This window comes from Neovison vison, chromosome 1 (assembly GCF_020171115.1).
Source record: "Neovison vison isolate M4711 chromosome 1, ASM_NN_V1, whole genome shotgun sequence".
Classification (NCBI taxonomy): domain Eukaryota; kingdom Metazoa; phylum Chordata; class Mammalia; order Carnivora; family Mustelidae; genus Neogale; species Neogale vison.
Genome location: NC_058091.1, coordinates 274,531,409 through 274,550,306, shown reverse-complemented (window position 1 = coordinate 274,550,306; position 18,898 = coordinate 274,531,409). Strand labels below are relative to the sequence as shown.

At 54.3% G+C, this 18,898-nt stretch overlaps 1 protein-coding gene across 5 annotated transcripts in view; it reads right to left on the bottom strand.

Moving 5' to 3' along the window:
- TNIP1 (TNFAIP3 interacting protein 1) overlaps nt 1-18,898 on the bottom strand; it is a 48,969-nt gene that overhangs the window by 9,142 nt on the left and 20,929 nt on the right. For all 5 annotated transcript variants that reach the window (XM_044231170.1, XM_044231182.1, XM_044231165.1 and 2 more), the window contains 9 exons: nt 18,540-18,674; nt 17,095-17,180; nt 15,667-15,750; nt 13,085-13,276; nt 9,442-9,536; nt 7,766-7,886; nt 3,696-3,785; nt 1,926-1,991; nt 1,635-1,766 (listed from right to left, as the gene is read on the bottom strand). In XM_044231170.1, coding sequence (XP_044087105.1) covers nt 1,635-1,766; nt 1,926-1,991; nt 3,696-3,785; nt 7,766-7,886; nt 9,442-9,536; nt 13,085-13,276; nt 15,667-15,750; nt 17,095-17,180; nt 18,540-18,674 — 1,001 coding nt within the window. The remainder of the gene's footprint in view (nt 1-1,634; nt 1,767-1,925; nt 1,992-3,695; nt 3,786-7,765; nt 7,887-9,441; nt 9,537-13,084; nt 13,277-15,666; nt 15,751-17,094; nt 17,181-18,539; nt 18,675-18,898) is intronic.

Genomic DNA, 18,898 nt, shown 5'->3' with positions numbered 1-18,898 from the left:
TGCAGCATAAAAGGTAGAGTGTTCCTCCACAGAGAAACAAACTACTGTGAGGTGAAAAGAAAGGGACCACAGCTGAGAAGAAACCAGGGAGGGCTTCCAGGTGGAAGCCCTGCTCCCACACCTACTATGGGACAGGCAGGACTCCTTCACTGCAGAAGGCCACAGCTAGACTGGCCTTTGGGGAGCATCAAGTCCTAATCCTTTAATGTGATGGGAAATGACTGTCCAGAGAGGGGAGGTGACTTACCTAAGCCCACACAGTGAGCTGGGGCTAGAAGCCAGGTCACCTAATTCTGGTTGGTGCTCCCTCTCCCCTTGCAAGTCAAAGGAAGTGTTTCAAATAAGGGAGGTCAGCCAGAGATCAGGGAGGGCAGCCTTGGGCAGTACTTGTGGGAGGGGTCTGGACTCCCACTGAGAGGCTCCAGGATTAGCATGGCCTCTTGTCACCATGTGTCCTTAACACAGGGCCACCTCCTCCCAGCTGACAGGGAGGACCTGTCCCATCCCATGGACTTGTCTCACCCACCCATGTAAGCTAGGGGGAAGGGGCCAAAGAGCCAGGGGTCTGGCAGACAGTCACAGATGTGACTGCCCTTGGGGAACAGACAGGCAGTGTCCTCCCTAACACACACATTCAAGGCACGAGGTGGTCACTGAGGCAGGCCAAACCCTCAGACAAAGCCCCTGGGGTCACACGTTGAAAGAGGGAACTGTGCAATGCAATCTGTGTTGAAAATGGCCATTTTTAAGCTAGGTAAAAGTAGCCTGTGCCCAGTTCCCATGAAGGGAAAGACACAACGACTTAAATACAATCTTCCAAGAATCTGGGGCTCCCAGTGGCCTTTCCTCTTTAAGCTGTCCCAGGGTCCTGGAAAGCCTTGGCTGTTATCAGTCACACACTGATGGCTCAGACTCGATTTCTTCAGAGGACCTGCTCCTGGCCCCGCTCAGACCAGACCTGGCTCCTCTTTATGCCCTCCCCTCACTCTCTGGAACTTCTCCTGTGATACTTGAACACGTTTGTTTCTATTTGCTTCTGTAATGACTTGTTTCCCATTTCTTCCCCACCCGCTGATCTGTTCCCCGCTGAGTCTGGTGCCCAGCATGGTGCCAAGTGCACGCTCTGCTGAACAGCGGCTAGACAGTGAAGAAAGGGAGCTCTGTCTGATATTTTAGGGCCCCCCTCCCAACCCACTCTAAACAGCCATCACTACTCTAAACACTCAGCTGCCGCCCACTCCCAGCAAGCACTGGAGCAGCCTGCATGTGTCTCTTTTATACTCTGTGCTTCCCTGTATGGTTCCCCAGTCTGTAACATCTTAATTAAACAAATCATTTAATTAAACAAAAAGCTCTCTTGCATGCAAACATGAAAATAGGGGAAGCAATAGCTAATCCAATCTCCTCAATTTTCAGATGGGAAACTGAGGTACAGGGAAAGATTCAAGTGCTTTTGCCTGTGGCCACACAGCCCTTAGCGCTAGAGCCAGAGCTGGGACCCCCAGGCCTCCCGACTCTGGCCACGCCCCCCACCCCCACCCCCCACTGTCTGTCTACTACACTGAGCTCTTGGCTACTGAGGTGGGGGAGAGAGGCCTCACAAGCTGAACCTGCAGGGCCAGCAGTCAACTTGCCTCCTCCATTTCGATCTTAGACTTGGCCAGGAGGAGCTTTCGGTCAAAGTCACGCTGCTTCTGTTCTCGCTCGGCCTCCAGGTCAGTCACCTGCTTCTGGAGGTCCGCCAGCTTCTGGCGCAGCTCAGTGATCTAGGTTCAAAGGCAGAGATGGGGAGTGCGTGAGGGAAGGGGTGAACCTGCAACGTTTAAGGCTCCTGAGAAGGAAGCAGAGGGTGGAGACCGGGGAGGTCTCGAGAGCACAGCCAGGCACCTGGGGCTCAGCCGTGAGTCCCCATCACCCCACACTACCTTCTGCTCGTACTGCTGCTTCATAGACCGGAAATGCTGGTCCCACTGCTTGTTCACTTCGAGCAACTGTGGGGAGAGACTGGGGTTAGCAGGAGACAGGCAGCGAAGGCACAACGAGGGACAACTCCACACGGACTGGCTGTCACAGTGTGTGAGGTGTGTGTGGGAGAACAGTGGTCACGGATGCTCTGCCTGGAACCCTCCCCTTCTTGAAGACTCCATGTTCCCCACGGCGGAACCTTTATCAAGCGCTATATTTTATCTTCACCAGGGAAGCAAGACTAACACCAAAGGAGCAGTAAAATTATGTAATTCTGTAAACTTTATGTAATTTACATAAATTTATGTAATTTACGTAAAATTATGTAATTTTGGAGTATGGTTACACAACACACGTGCAACCTGGGGTTGCGTATGAAAGCTTCCCATTTTCGTTTTCCTTAACTCATTGGTGGCGTCTGAAAAGGAAACCTGAAGGAGCCCTCGCAGCAGTGTGTGTAAGTACCCAGTACCAGGCTGGCCGTCTCAGCAGCGTCTGCGTGACGGCAAAATCTAGAGGACTACTGACGCGTAGGACGTGGGTTAAGAAAATTATACTAGAAACTGAAAATGAGAAGCTGTGCAGTTAGTAAGAACATCAGGCCCCTCATACACTGGTACATTTGTAGGACAACCCGAATTATTTGCCCTCCGTGACACACCACTTCCTCAGGGAAGAAAAACAATCCTACACCGTTAAATACATAAAACAATAGGAAAAGCTATCCCCATTTCAGACACATTAGCATACAATGAAGAGTATTCAAAAGTGAAGAAATAGAGTGTGTGTCTGATACATAAACAGTGACCCTCAAGGATATAGTTGATTTTGGAGGAGAAAAGAAAAACCTGTGATCTGCAATCATGCAGTATGGAGGATATAATTTTTTCTGCTTATTTTAAAAAAACAGATTATGCATTAATTAAGTACATAGTAAAACTCGGGACTGCTGCCAACTTGTGGGCATCTCTAGGTGGAGAGATTCTCAATATTTCTCTAATGAGCATTATATTACTTTTGTCATCAGAACGAAGACCTTACAGCAAAACCAAAAGAAAACTGAAACTGATGCACACGTAAGCAGAAGACTGAAGGAAGTCTGACCTGCTCCCGGGCTGGGGGCCCAGGGAGGGCAGCAAGGCCCAGGAATCCAGAGGAAAAGCTGAGCTGTGGGGGTGGGGGGTGAAACAGCGAAGCCTACAGACAGGACTGGGCTTCCGCCTCCAGTCTGGAAACACTGGCCTGGGGTGGGAGATGGTGGGGGCACATGGGCATAGCCTCAATCCTGGAGACTTCCAGCTGGTGAGAAGCAGGGCTGTGAGAAGGCATCTGATCCTCCTCTTCTGTGACCTCCTCTTCTCTGACCCAGCAGCGTGGTGACAAAGGAGCTCCGGGCTCCCCACCCCTGATGCTGCCACCTGCCTACCTTCCACCATCCAGGGTGTGCCAGAGGAGCCTTCCTAAACTATCCCCTGCCAACAATTTTAGGCCAGGCCCCAAATGGCCTGAGTGACCCTTGTAGGCAGGGGAACTGATTAAGAAACAAGAGCCCAGAATGAGGTGGCACGTCTCTCTCCCACGGACAGATGGTTCTGTGGTCACCATGGTGACCACCATGGTGACCGAGGAGGAGGAGGAGACGGGGCGGCCAGGGAGGGCCTTCATCCTGCCAGGCCCAGGAGGGAAGGAGGTTCTTCCCTGAATTCCACCCCTCCACCCCCGCCACCTACCTCAGTGCGCTGCTGCTCCAACATCTTTACCTTCTTCTCAGCTGCACCCAAGGCCCCCACCTCTGGACTCTTCCCTGCTGCCGCACAAGCCTGGAGAGAACCACAGAAGGACCCTCAGCAAAGCCTCAAAGAACAAGGCTCCTGAGGGCCTTTACCCAGGGACCCAGGCCTCACCCCCCCACTTGTCTAATCTGCCCACCAGCCCGGACACCACTCTACATCCCAGCCACAACTAAGCCTGCTCTGGAAAGTCTATCCAGATCGTTATTCCTCCTCCCCTGCCCGCCTGCCCTCCTGCTCTCTGCTCCCCTTCCCATGGCCACTTCTTCCCCTGCTCAGACTCTATAAGGCACTGCCACCGTCCCCCACCCAACATCAACCAAAAATCCTTCACTAGAAGCTAAGAGCTATGGCTTTTTTAAAAAAACAATTTATAAAATGTTTACTACAAACCTGTTTAGAAAGATATGGCATAAAGATATGTATGTGTGATGAGTACATGTACATGTGCTTCCTAGCTCTGTCCTTTGAAAGAGCCTAACCCAGTGACACTCCAGGAGCAGGGAGCACACCCCGTGCCCAGATCTTTGTTTCTAAATGCTATTCTCCAACAAAAAGAGGCAGGGCTCCTTAGAGAAGGACTGTTGATTCCAGGGGCAGGTAAAACAGAAGCAGAGTTGGGAACAACTTGTGCCAGGAAGTAAGAAAGCGCTGGGGCACCTGAGTGGCTCTGTCTGTTAGACGTCTGACACTTGGCTTTGGCTCAGGTCATGATCTTGGGGTCATGAGATCAAGCTTCACGCCGGGCTCTGCATTGGGTATGAAGCTTGTTGAGGTTCTCTCCCTCTGCCCCTTCCCCCACATCTCTAAAATAAACTAATCTTTAAAAGAAAAAGTAAGAAATGGGCGCGTAGGTGGCTCAATTGGTTGAGCGACTGCCTTCAACTCAGGTCATGATCCCGGACTTCCAGGATCGAGTCCCGCATCGGGCTCCCAGCTCCTTGGGGAGACCGCTTCTCCCCTGACCATTTCCTCTCTCATGCTCTCTCTCACTCATTCTCTCTCAAATAAATAAATAAAATCTTTTTTAAAAAAAAGAAAAGAAAAAGTAAGAAAGTGCTCAATAATAATATGAAGAAGCAAGGCATGTCTCATGGGCACAGGAGACAACTTGAAGAGCTTCCTCTGGCCTAAGCTGGAACAATGTGAACAAAAGTGTGAACAAAAATATAGATCATGGTCGTAGTAGATGATAACCCAAAGAATAAAATAAATATCCTTGAGTCCATAACTGGTAGAAAAGACTAGCTGAATAAATAAGTAAGTTGGGGAGAAGGGCTAACTCTCCCTTACAGAAGAATTCCCATTACTAAACAGAGAAGGGGTGAGGGAAATTCAGAATCTACTACGGTCATGATCTCTGCAGGTAAGATCCATCATGGATACTAAAATAAGAAGTGTAAGGAGAAACAGGACATTTGCGTAGTCTTAAAGTTTCTCCTCAGAACTAAGTATTTATTAACCATAAGGGGAAAATTGGTTCCTTTATTACAGAGAAACTGACACATACTCCCTTAGCCAGCAATCAGTGTGGACGGTGATAAGACAGTGACGTCATGTACCCTTGCCAGGATGCACCAGAAGTGCATGGCGTCACTCCTACTGTGCTCCCATCCAAGTTCAAGGGCACACCCTTCATCTGATCATGAGGGAACACCAGTTAGACCCACACTGAAGGACACGCTATAAAATCACCAGCCGGTAGAACTCCCAAGCGTCAAGCTAGTGAAAGAGAAGAGGCGGCTGGGACAGGTCACAGACCGGAAGATCTAAGGAAATGCGGGGTCCCGGGCTGGTGATGCCCGGACAGAAAGTGCTGGAGGAGGATGCAGTGAGAAACCAGCGAAATCTGAACAAAGTCTATAGTTTTAGTGAATAGCGCTGTTTATTTTCTAGTTTCGATTATTTAACTGCAGTTATGTAACTTGTCAAGGGGGCACGGGAAGTCTCTGGACTACTTTTGCAACTCTTCTGTAAATCTAAAGTTATCTCAAAATAAAGTTTGAAAAAAATTTTTTGGACTAGGAGACGTTGAGGTGAAAGAGCAGAATCAGCTTAGGAGGCTGTCGGTGGAGTGCTGGCTCTCCGCCGAGGAGACCAAACAAGGCGGGCTCCGAAGGCCCCAACCTCTGATATCCTGTGGCTTGTCAGCATTTGTCCTGGGGTCACTGCCCACATTCTCTCTATCCCCTGACCCCCCAACTCCCTGCATTTCCCCCAGGGCTTGGGTGGGAGTGGGCGGGCCTGGGCCATGAGGGCAGCATTCGTGAGGCTCCAGTGCCCCCTGCAGGCTGAGGCCTGTCAGCACACCACAGAACGAGCTACGAAGGGGAGTGGGCTGGGGGAGCCCTCCAGAGACCCTGGCCTTTAAGGAAGGCAAGAGATGGGCCTGCCCCTAGAAGCCCGCTGCCTCCTTACAGGGCAAGGAGGAAGAGAGGATGAGGGCTCCCGGGGGCACACCCTTAACCTCCACGAAGAAGAGAAGGGTCAGCCTGCCTGGCTGCCAGCACCAAAGCTGCCATGAGAAGCAATAGCTAAGGTCACAGGTTACCATACGCTCCCGGGGCTAAAACTATTTCACAGGTATCACGCCACCGAATCCTCCCACCATCCTCTGAGGCCAGAGTTATCACTTCCATTTTACAAAAGAAGAAGCTGGAGCCACAGAGCTGGTATGTGTAACTCATCCAAGGTGACTGTGCTGGCAAGAGGTGGATGAGCACTCAAGCCGCATGTGGCTCTGGGGGCCACAGCCTCTAACACACGCCCCCCCAGGGGACCTTCCTCCCCAGCAGGATGCTAAGAGCTGCACCTCCAGGGAGTCGAGCGACATGAGTTGACACCGAAGGGCTGGGGAAAGTGAAGAGGCCTTCCCACAGAATCCCCCAACATCATGGCTCAGGGGGGGGCTCCACAGGTCACTTCCACAAAAGGACAGCCCAGGAGGGCTCTGCCCTGAGGGGTGAATAGAGGAGGGGAGGGGCGTCATGTGCTGAAGTTCGCCACTTATCAGCGTGCGCCTCTGCTGCCGTGCTGGCCAGCCTGCTAGCAGGTGATGCAGGGAGCTTGGTGACAGGAAGTCATGTGACCTTTCCACACCGCCAGCCAAGGCTGTCATGGAGTCATCATCCCCGCCCTGCCTAGCATACGTGTAGAGTGGAGATCCAAATAGGATGACAGATTTGCAAGTCCCTGGTGAGTTCCACATTGCCACATAGTAACAAGGTATTAAGTTATTAAGATAATTACTGCTATTACATAGGTGTGGGGTTTGTTAAAGATGTTGAGTCCTGTTGTGCAGCCATTAAGGCCCATTAAAAGGGGAAAACGTGTCAGGAAAAAGCTGAGACTCAGCTCTGTGGGAACGGGGAAAGACACAGAGCAGGCAACGGAGGAGAGCCAGCTCCTGCCTGGGAACTGGATGTAAGCCACAGCTGGGAGCGGCCATGGGAAGGGGGGGCCAGGCCATGGCAATGTCAGCTAACCCCCACTTCTCTCCAGGTCAGAGGTCCCAGGACGCAATCCCAGGAGCTCACCTGGGTCCCCTGAGGAGCTTTCTCAACCCAACACCCCATTCTTCCAGGAATATCTGAGACGTTAAACTGACTTTTGAGACCCACCCATCAGAGACCTTCACAAATGGGACCACGTTTAGGCAATGTGCCCAGACTGAGCGAAGGACTCAACACTACTCTCTGTGAGCAGTGGCCGAAGGAACTGGAGCTACTCGGCCTGGAGAGAAGATGGCCTGTGGGGGCCACCGAGCCAGGGTCACGGCCAGCAGCCTGAGTGAATACACCAGGGGATGGGATGCTGAATGAGGGCCGAGGAGTGGAAGCTCCAGAAGTACCGACTGTCAAGCTGAGCTGAGGAGATGCCATCTAACAAGAACCTTGACCCAGGGATGCTGGCTGCAGCAGGAGGTGGGGAGCTTACTGCCACGGGAGGTAGCCGCGGAGGCCAGGCCCTGATGATCGAGGATGCCATGGAAGAAGTTTCTGGGCACATACCTGCTGGTGTCCGGCCACTCCCTTCTTGCCTACGCCTTCCGTCTTTGGTGAGCCTGGCTGCCCACAGGCGTCCTCTTTGCCGCAGCTCATCAACAACTTCTTGAGCTCCAGGTTTTCCTCCCTGGGTCAGAGGCAAACACAGAGGTCACGTTGCTGGCCCTGTGTTAAGGAGGCCGGGGTTCCCAGACCTATTACTCTTCCGAAGCATAGCTGAGCCCTGGAGGAGAAGGTGGGAACCCAAACCAAAGAAGGAATCCCTAGGCCCCTTTGCTGGCAATCTAGGCTTCTCTATAAGTCTCTGGTCATCAACAGCAGGGTTTCCCAGTGGTGGGGGCTCTGCACACATGACAGCTCCAGGATGTCACTCAAAACCTTCATTAAACGACTCTGATCACACTCCAGAGAGCAAGTTACACTCTTTCCAGTTGGCTTCAAACCTCCTGTGTAGAGCAGGGAACATTCTCAGCTGAAGCCAACAGGTCTGGAGCTCTCCTCCAGGACGTGCTGTCCTGCCTTATTCACAGGAAAGGGCAGGCTTCAGGCTCAGAGCCTCCCGAGGGCCACGGCACTTTGCCAGAACTTAGTAACACCCTTCCATGTTTGCTGTATTTCTTGTTGGGCTTGTCTTCTATTCGTAGGGAATGCAGTTTTCTATTAACTTGGAGTTTTATTTATTCTGTTAATGGCAAGGTTTTTTAATCATAATTTTCAGGAAAAACATGATTCAAATCAAAGCCAATTCTTAAATCGAGAAGGTAGGTGACACAGAACATAATAGAAAGTGTTGACGTGGGTTCAGGTCTGAGTAAAATTGGGAAAATATTTATGTTGTATTTGCCAGCCAAGCGTCCATGTAGTAAGAGAAAAACAGAGAAGTGGCTTTCCACAGGTCACACAGCAGGGACCTGCACTCTTGCTTTCTAGCCCTGAGTCTTTCCTCTACCTGGGGTCTCGGATCCATGGATGGAGTCACTATGGCTCTAAAACCTCCAAGTGTTCGGCCAGGGACTCACTCAGAATGGCACAGGGACTCAGTAGTTACCTATTGCACTCCCTGGGCCCCAGTCTCCCCTCTGCACAATGCGGGGTCTGACCTGTATAATCTCGAAGGGCCCTTCAAACTCTGACAAGAGCACTGTTTCTCAAGTGTGATCCCGGGTCTACCCACATCGTAATCCCAGAGGCCCTCGGGAAAATGCCTAGGCCTGCCTCACATCCACTGCATCAGGAACTCAGCTGAGGAGGGAGGGCTGGGAGTGGGAACTCTCCCAGACCCGCAGTGACTCTGAGGCACAATGGAGAGCCAGGAGGCAAATGAGGGACCCCTGAGGCAAATGAGGGACCTTTCCTGAAGGTAGGCAGGAAAACGGCAGGACATGATGGTGACCAGCAGAGGGCAGCAAAGTCCTGAGCCCTCTCCCAGCTGTCCCAACAGCAGGCAGGCAGGCTAAGGGGGCAAGTTCCTAAGGAGCCCAATTTGTGCAGACCTTCTTCTGAAGCTCTCAAGGCCCTTGAGAACAGTATTAAAAGGGCCAGAGAGGGCACCCAGGGAGAAGGACCAGGAGACCCGACAAAAGCCTCAGAGCCCTCAGCCCACAGCCTAGAAAAATCAATGCCAGGCATTACCCTCTCCTCCTGCCCGTCTGACTCCTCGCTCCTAAGGAGCCAGGACTTACCGCAGCCTCTCAGCAGCCTGATCCCGCTGTTCCAGGCCCTTGTCCAGCTTGGCCTTCAGGGCCTCGTTCTCCTTCCGAAGCTGCTCACACAGGGTCTGCAAGCAGAGAGGTAGACGGGGGGCAAGGTGAGGGCAGGGGTGCCTCCCCAGTGCAGGCTGACAATGGAGGCCAGGGGAGGGCCACAGCCACACCAGGTCCCAACACATGATCCCCTTTGTGTGGCCTCAGCAAGCCCCTCTCAGGGTGGCTGGGAATCCAGGTGCTAGGCCCATACTGGCTCCTCTACGCATCCCTCTCCCTCGGGAGCCAGCCATAAGCATCCATGACCAAGAATCAGCCACAGGTTCTTCAGGTCTTGCCACGCAGAGAGCTCCATCCCTCCTCCTCTTCTACTGCTGTTCCCACAGCACAGAACACTTCCTCACCAGCCCTCCCCCAGCTGACTTCTACTCCTGCTTCAGCTCTTAGCCTAAACATCCCTTTGTCAGAGAAATCCTCCCTGACTCTCACACCTTGGGGGAGTGAGGTCACTGCCTTTATCCTTGCTCACAACCCCTGTGTCCCCCTGCTTAGGACCTGTGACAAGGACAGCTGAAGAGCCACAGTCTGTGAGCACCCAGAGGCCCGGGAGCCCCTCCCCACTCTCCCGTCCGCGGTCAGATCCCCAGCCCAGCTCGAGTCCTAGCGCAGCCAACACTCAACTCTGCTGAGGGAATGTCCCACCACATGACTTGAGCGGCCCCATGAAGGAACAAACAAGTGAGGAGCGATGTCCCAGGAGGCCCATGAGCTGGTCAACCCAGGGAAGGTCAGAAGCTTCTGGTGTGGTCAGATGGCGAGAGAGGTTATTTGCTCAAGACCTCAGTAAGGTCTCAGGTGCCACTCGGGCTTGCTTCACTTCAGAGACACAGCTCCCTCCTCTCCACACGGGGACAACAGTTCCTCCTCTGCCTCCTTTACAAACAAGACCCTCTGGAGCTGGCCAGTCCCCCATGCTATCTGTGGACTCCTGCTGGGAGGCGGGGGTGGGGCATGGAAGATGGGAGGGACAGACCTGGAGGGCGGGACGTGCGTGATGTGCATGTCCGTACAGAGGTGCTCACTCTTTAGACACATACTTACTGAGCACCTAGTACACATCACGTCCACGGCCGGGTGCTCTTCCACTCACTGCCTCGTGGGAGCTGCACGGCTTCCCCAAAGCTACTGAACTCCTCTCCGTTTTAAGAGGTGCACCAGCCGGTGCAGGTGAAGTGATTTGCATGAGGTTGCACAGCTGCTAAGAATCACCGCTGGGATTCCACTCCATGTGACAGATGGAAACTGGGGTGTCCCCCCACCCCCTTCACAGAGAGGGGAGGGAAGGCCTGTAGCTGGGCCAGCGCACAGCTGGTGGTGATCACAGCCTACCACCTGCTCCCTTCTGTTTCTAAGTCCCGGGCTCTCTGCCATCACCTGCCTACTCCTGGCCCATGAAAGTGAGCAGCAGCGACGTGTGTTCGCTGCTGGGCTGGCTCAGGCACAATCCTCTGGTCTCTCTCCCTGGTGGCTGGGGCTGCCTCACAGCCCAAAGGGCATGCGAGGCCAGGGTGTCTGTCAGCCTGGGCCTCTCAGTAACTGAGGAGCGGAAACAAGCCACTGCCCCACAGGATCTGTGGGAAACCTGTATGGTAACCAGGGAGACTTCAGAGTTGTCTGCTTCCACAGCAAAACCTAGCCCTTTCTGACTAACACAGGGGAGACCCAGGAAGGCTGCATGGAGGAGACAGCCTGGAAACGGAGGCTGGCAGGACACAAGGGATCCGAGGCTGAGGGGGCAGAAGACTACCCTGACCGGTTCCAGTGCCTAGCAGAAGCCTTGCACCATAACTGCCTTTGACACTGTTTGTGGAGTGAACCAAGAAACAAATCAATGAATAAGTGAGGAGAAACCGGATTAATGTGCCTCCACCCACAGGCTTGGCAAATGCCCAGGATGCCATGGCCCTGGGCAGGAACAGAGTATCCTGCTTCTGGTCATGAAGGGAAGGCCGGGACCAGGACTCGTGTGCTGTCTACCTGCCAGTCCAGAGAGCTGCTTCCTCCGAGTCTTTGGGCAAATGCCTTGGGCACAGAACGGCCAACAGAGGAGGTCACCAAGGTCATCACCTTCCATCGAAGGGGCCAAAAGAGCAGACCTGTAAGTCATTTGATCACTAACTCACTCACTCAAAAACGTGCATGAAACACCTGCTATGTGCTGGCCCCTAGGACACAGCAGTGACCGTGCCAGGTAAGGAGGTGCCCTGCCGCAAGAGGTGTAGAGTCCTGCAGGGAGTGCAAGGCAACAAAATCAAACACAAAGTGGGTATAAGCCGCCGAATAAGATAAAATTAGTACCAACCATGACTAAGAACCAAGAAGGCAACACACAAGAGTTTGATACATAAAAAAGGAGGTTGGCAGGACCCTCTCTTATGAGGCCTGCTATTGATTCCCATTTCAAAGCCAAAACGTCAGCACTCGGGATCTCACTGCACATAGCGCACCACGTTCACCTCCCCGGAGCTCGACCTGGACACTGCTAAGCCTCTGTGATGGCAGAAAGACCTCACCCTCAGCCTGGCCACACACACCCCCCGCCAAGACCCTCATGGTGTGCTCTGGTCACTCCCCTCAACACACGCCTCCCTCATGGGGGGATGGGAGTCCTGCGTTCTCCCTGGGGTCCTCTTCCCCTCACCTCTGTCCTCACACCTGTCTCCAGCCTGGACTCCACCCCTGCTCTTGTCAGCCCAGCCCTTCTCAAGATCACACACAGCAGACTCCCCCTTCCCCCACCCACAACAACTGGAGCATCTTGAATGTCTGCTGCCATCAATGAGACCACAGATGAGTGACTGAACAGTCACTGGCATGAAGGCAGGAAGGAGGCCTCGGGTCCCCTTAGTGCCTCAGTTTCGCCATTTGGGAATCCTTTTCTGCCCCAGGCCCTTGACCTAAGATCCCCAGCCTGGTACGGATGACCGAGTCCCACAAAACGCTAACAGTGACCACATGCTGCGTCTGAGGCTGCCCTGGGCGCTCCACCAGGACAGCAATCCCACGAGGGAAGCATTCCCGACTCCATGTTACTGAGAGGGACAGTGCAGGACAGAGAGGGTAAGTGACCTGTCCATTCTCACACAGCTGAACAAACCAAAAAGTCCCTACCAGAAGCAAGGACCATTCTACTCCAAGGCCCAGTCCGGCCCAGGAGGGAACCTGACGTCACGGCCACGGCGCAGGGAGGGATGGGAGGCGGGAAGGGCGCTTCGGGCATGGGATTCAGAGCATGATGGACTGTGGGCCGAATGCCAACTCCTCCACCACTAGAGGTGGGGCTGCCCCCAAGCACCCAGGCCCACTCCCAGGTGGCACCCCCCACTGTGACGTTCGCATTACCCACGCACGTTTTCCAATTTCCTGCCTCTTCCTCCAGCCTTCCCACAACTTCCTGACCTTGCTTGCCACCCTGAACAGTAAGCCCAGGGTCAGCCCCCAACATCACCCTTGGAGGGGCCCCTGGGACCTCTGGCTCCCCAGGAAGAGCAGGGTTGGGGGAGGCGGAGAGGGAGCACACCTGCCATCCCACCCCCCCACCACGCCCCATAGTTGGCCTCACCTGCAGGATGGAGGTGCGCTGCTCATTCTTGTGCACCTTGGAGGCCAGCCGGTTGAACTCGAGGGCCATGCGGCCCAGGTGCGTGAAGAGCTGGCTGTGGTCCGGCTCCTCGGCACACACGCTCAGTGTGCTCTCCAGGCGCTGCAAATGCAGCATCAGGTTGCTGTCCTCGTGGGGCAGGGGACCCAACGCCTGGTGGGGGGAGGGGGGCACATGGACCACTCATCACCAGCCATTCTCCCTCCGCTTCCCCCGCCCCATGCCTCATGACTCAGTTTCCCCCCAAGCCCCACACACCCCAGGGAAATTCTCTAGTTACACAGGTTCCCTGTCGGGGGCTGACTCACGAGGCAGGACTTGGGATTCCCAGGCTCCAGGCTGGCTCACCAGCACTGGGTCCACCTTCCTCGCACACTCTGGGCCTCACTGGGTGCCTGCAGGTAAACCGCTCGTCCACCAGGCCTCCGAGTCCCCTAATAAATGTACACACACTCCTCCCTTCCCTTCTGCCTCACAGGGTTCTCAGGAGGATGAATAAGATGTGAAAGCTGCAAGCCCAGGAGAGGGCTTTATAAACAGCACTGCTTCTTTGGTTCAGGGACTCTTGACTAGGGAGCCATGCAGAAACCCACACTACTTTTGTGTCTATAGGTGTATCCCTTCTGGGGAATGGTCCAAGCACTCATCAATTCCTCAGAGAGCCCAAGAGTCAAAACGGGTCAAGAACCACTCCTCTAGAAGATTCAAATAGCCCCAATCTAGTAGTGCATGTAAGAAATGAAGCAAACTGTGGGTCTAATCTCAGTAATCAGTCTCTCTCTCTTTAGGCACCTCTCCTGTCTAGAACATTCTTACCAGACAATGGTATTTAGTTATGCCAACACCAAGCCCAAGGATCCTCACTGGCCCCTTAGAGCTCACTGCATCGAGCCCGGCTCCCCTGCTGGGTATCTGATTCCCCACCATCCCCTGCCTGGACCTCCACACACCAGGCCCCACGCCTCCTCGGTCTTCATGCCCACAGTGCCCCCTCTGCCCATCCTTCCCAGCCGGGCCCACACTTCAGCTCCTCCAGCAGCCTCCCCTAAACACTTAGGGAAGTCACAGACATCAGTGCCGTGGGGAGCCTCAGGGCTCAGGCTGAGAAGCCACAGTACGGGCAGAAGGAACTTGCCCGAAGTTGCCCAGTGACTCAGTGGCAGAGCCAGGACTGGAACGTCGGCTTCTGACTCTTGATCCGGCACCTGCCATACTGAGCTCCCTTGTCTCTACACTCGGCTGCCCTGGAGGTGCCCCATGGCCAGTGCATGACGTCGGCGAATGGCTCCACGATACTGTTAGCACTTTATCCACCCAGGAGCTGAGGCTGCTGCTTCTGCTGGGCCTCCGATCTCCCACTGCCTCTTCCCACAGAGGATCGGAGGTGCTGACTGCTGCTCTATTTAAGGCTCGTGGACCGCTTCATCTCCATGATTTCTCCCCCCAGCCTGCAAGCTCCCGGGGAGCATGGAGGCTGTCTTGCCTTTGCTTGGTGCAGACCAGGCACATGGTGGGACAGCATGATGCAACTACTGGGCCAAGGTCATAGAGTGACATACTCTCTGAGCAGGGGCAGGGCAGGGGGGTGGTGGAGGGTGGGTGCTATCTTTCCTCCTCAGCCAGCATCTCAAGAGCCTCTGGGCATCAGAACCTTTCTGATGCTCAGACCTGCCCGATGCGGTGAGGAGCCACTCGTCACTGAGGGCATGCTAGTGTAAGCCAGATGACCACTTGACGGGGACCCTGCAATGCGGGGGGACTGACAGACACAACACGCCACCAGTGAATCAAGGAGCAACACCTGTCCCTTAGTCCTCAGTGGGAGGAGGAAACAGGAACCATGGGGAAGAGTCAGGCCACTTCCCGCCTTATTGTCAGCACCGAAAAAATCTCAAAGTGGACACAAAGGCAGAAGAAGGAGAGGACAGGACTTTTAAAACTTATGAAGAATGTTCTAGACCTTCTGCAATGGTTCTCCACTAAGTCTGCCATTTTAAGAGAGAGCAGAGGGGGGCAGAGTTGGCATAAAGGCAGCAAGCAGGGTGAGGTATGGAAAGAGGGTGCTGGGAGACACCCCCAGAGCTGGAGGAGTCTGTGTGTGTGTGTGTGCACGTGTGTGTGCATAAACGTCCTAGAAGGGGACCCGGGAGGAGCAGTGAGCCTGCCCAAAAGGGTAAATCACCTGCCTTGAGCTGTTCGGGGCTTCTCTGGCCCTTTCTCCTCCCCCCAGGGTAGGAGCCCACAGGCCCAGAAGCTGACTCACAGTATGTGGAGGTGCTCAGTACAGGGCCAAGACCAGCGGGGCTGGCAGCCTGCCCAGGCTTTCTCAATGGTCGGGTGCCTGTGTGGCCCCAGTCGGGGAAGTCATCGGCCAGGAATTTGCATATGTGAGCGAGAAGCGCCCCCTGCCCCAGCCCCTTGTGGATCCCCAAGTGACTCCAAAGTGCCCCAGGGATGTGAGCGATCCTGTGCCTCTCTGCCAGTGCCAGGTGACCGAAACAGAGAGGAGACGTGGGATGAGCCAAGACCCGCCATCCACTCACCTTTGTGTTTCTGGCGTGGCCGCCGCTTGCCGGGGGAGAAGTCTGGTCGTCGGCAGGGACCACTTCAAATTCGGAGGAGGTGCCCTGCACAGAAAGGGAGTTAGGGACTGCCTGAGAGAATACCACTTCGCCCCTCTGGGGCCTCGTGACAGAGCAGGAGTTCGTCCGGGCAGCCCCTCCGCGCACAGGCTGCACCCACAGGGCAATTCCACATGGCTTCCCGTGAGCCCCCACAGCAGGATTCCCAGCAGGTCTGCCCGTACCCCACCGTGTGATATGAAGTCACGTTCCCCTCCAAGGCCAGTTTCGTCATCTGTAAAACGGGGATGTGGGGCTAGTGACCTTGAACTGCTAACTAGCTCGTTAGGTCTTGCACGTTTAGAATGTTTGCAAATTCCAGTGTTTCTCAAAGCAACCTACAGGGAGATCAGAGGGCCCTATCCCCTTTGGACAGATGAGGAAACTGAGAGCACATCATTAGTTCACGCAAAGGAGGGCAGCACAGATCCTGGTTAGCAGGGCCCATACCAGGGCAGTCCCGGGCTGGCCTTGCTGACCCAGTCCCAGAGACCGGAGGTGTGGACCAATCTGCAGTAAGGCTCAAGGATATGTCAACAAATATGGAGAGCCTTTTAGGAGTCACCCAACTGCAGGGTGGGTGGCCAAGGACTTTCAGATGATCATACCTCGCAGCCATACCACACGGGATGCATGGTTGTGTAACTAACAGACAGGCCAATGGTTCCCCTAAACTAGGAACTGGCTCTGGGACTGCAGTTGAATCTGGTCTCCAAGGCCTATTCCAGCCCTTCCCTCATCCCAGGAACGGGCAGACAGGCAGAAGGGTCTCTGCACTCAGCTTCGGCTGAGCCTCCCTGCCACCAAGAACCCAGCTTGGGATCTCGGCCCCACCCTGCTAAGCATCCCTTTTACCTCCACTTCCCCAGTGGCCTGCATGACCTTACAGCAAAATGTTCTTCCCTGTCTGAACCTCATCTGTAGGATGAAGACCCTACCCAATATGACCATATGGCCCCTTCCAGTCATAAGATACCAAGAAGAACTTCTCAAGGCATATCTGGAGAAAGTACTGTCTGAGCCCCCCTGGAGAAGAAGAGTTCCAGGTCACATCTATTCAGTGTCCCAGCACTGTGTACAGTCAACACCCACTCAGCATTATGCAACTCAGTAGATGGGAGGAATGCCCTGTGCACCCCGGGGTCTTCCTGGTTAAGTGTTAACTATGACCTTCATGTGAAAACAGGGAAAGTGAGGCCCCAAGGAGACAGAGATCAACTTGCCCAGTATCACCTAGCAAGTCAAAACCCATGTGTTTTGACTTCAACCTTCTCTCTCCAAATTCCTGTATCTACCACGGGGCCCTTGAAGTCCAGGCAACTTTCAGCCATGGTTCCAAATGTAACTTACACTGGATGGAGGTTTTTGGACTGGCTCAGGTTTGTCGCTGGGGTGTGCAGGGTCAGCGGGCGGTGCTGGGCCACCTGCATCCTTTCCTGGAGAATTGAGAGCACATGGATAAGCAGCAGGGAAAGGGGGAAAATCCATGTCCCATGCCCTCGAGGACAGCCCAGGCCAGAAGTGTTCTCAGCATTCCCTACATGAGTCTGGGAAAATGGGAGGTGGTCCCACTGGGGGCAGGCAGCCTAGGAAAATGACTGGAATAATGGGAACAGAAGCTGGGTGGAGAGACATCTTCTCTGCACTTGCTGGAAAAAATCCCAAGATGGCCTCTGCTCCTCACTACCCTGGACATGCCTCCCTGATGACAAGGGGGACACTGCATGATTAACCAAGTATTTTTATATTTATCATCTCAGCCAATACTCGGGACAGCTCTGTATCTCCACTTTCAAGTAATGAAAGGGGAAGCCAGAAAAGGTCACCAACCGGCCCACAGTCACATGGCCAGCAATGGCAAAACCCGGACTCAGACTGCTCTCCCTAATCTCCTGCAGCTGCTGGAGGGTGGCTGCATGTCCCCTCAGAGGGTGGGCCCGATGCCGAGCTGGGACTCCGAATTCACTGCTGAGCAGACCAGTGGAGGCTGGAAGCTCCCGCTGACTGTAGCGCCGTGGACTCTGGGATCATCACTTTCTTCACTAGTCCATTCAGCGAAGGTAAGCAGAAGGCCGGCACAGCAGAAGGCCGGCACACAGGCCTGGGCCAAGACCAGAGGCAGGTTGCAGCAGAAGGCACTTGAGCCTCACATGAGGGGACCTTTGCTTTCCTGGTCCCTGACCTTGCCCTATACTCGGAGACACACCAAGGAAAGTGTAGTGACCCCACTCGGGACTACAAGCCTTCCCCCTAGACAGTGTTTCCCCTTTAATAGGTGTGCAGGTACCTGACACCTGAAATACACTGCATCCGGCTAACAGGAAATCCAGATTCCTCCACAAGCCTTAGCCTCTCCCATGGTAAAATGGAACAAGTGGGGCCAGCCCAGAGAGCTTTCCACCCGTGTACCAACTCTTGAGTGGCTCAAAGTGGCTGCCTGGAACTCAATGCCTGGCACACAGTAGCTGCTCATTAAAGATGTGCAGAACAAATACGCTGCCACAGACCCTGAGGCCACATCCTGGGTGCACTGTGACCCATCACTAAGGTGTGCCAGGGCATCTGGAGTGCTGAGTCCCCAGCCACTTTTGGACAGAATGATTTTGAGGTCCCTTCCATGCCTGACCTTCTGAAGGATACTGGAGACAAAACACAATGAGGAGGAGAGTCTGTGGCCTCAGGACCAGTGGAGGCGATGTGGGTTTCTGAATGAATTCTGAATGAATGAGACCACTGCTCAGATCTAGAGTTAGGAGTCTGGGGAAAGGCAGCGGCCCACCGGGCCCCCCTCATACTTGTGAGCTCAGCCAGGTGGTCATAGGAGGCCAGCGAGGGAGACGGCGTTGGGAGCAGCTCGCTGTCCTTGACCAGCTCCTCTGCCTTCTGCCGCAGTCTGGATGCTTCCATCTGGGACTCTTCCAAAAGCTCCCCTGGGGAGATGATGGGGAGCAAAGGAGTTACTCAGATCAGTGTACACGTTCTCCGGCCCCACACCCCAAGCCTGCTTCTGTGTAGCTTCTGATACTGCGGGCCCTGGGCTGTGCCCCAACCATCACCCTGTGGGCTGAGTGCCACACACATCATTCCCGCCCCCAAGCAGAGATGGGTAGGGAAAGAAGGGACCCGGCAATCAGGGGAAATGGAGTAGAGGGGA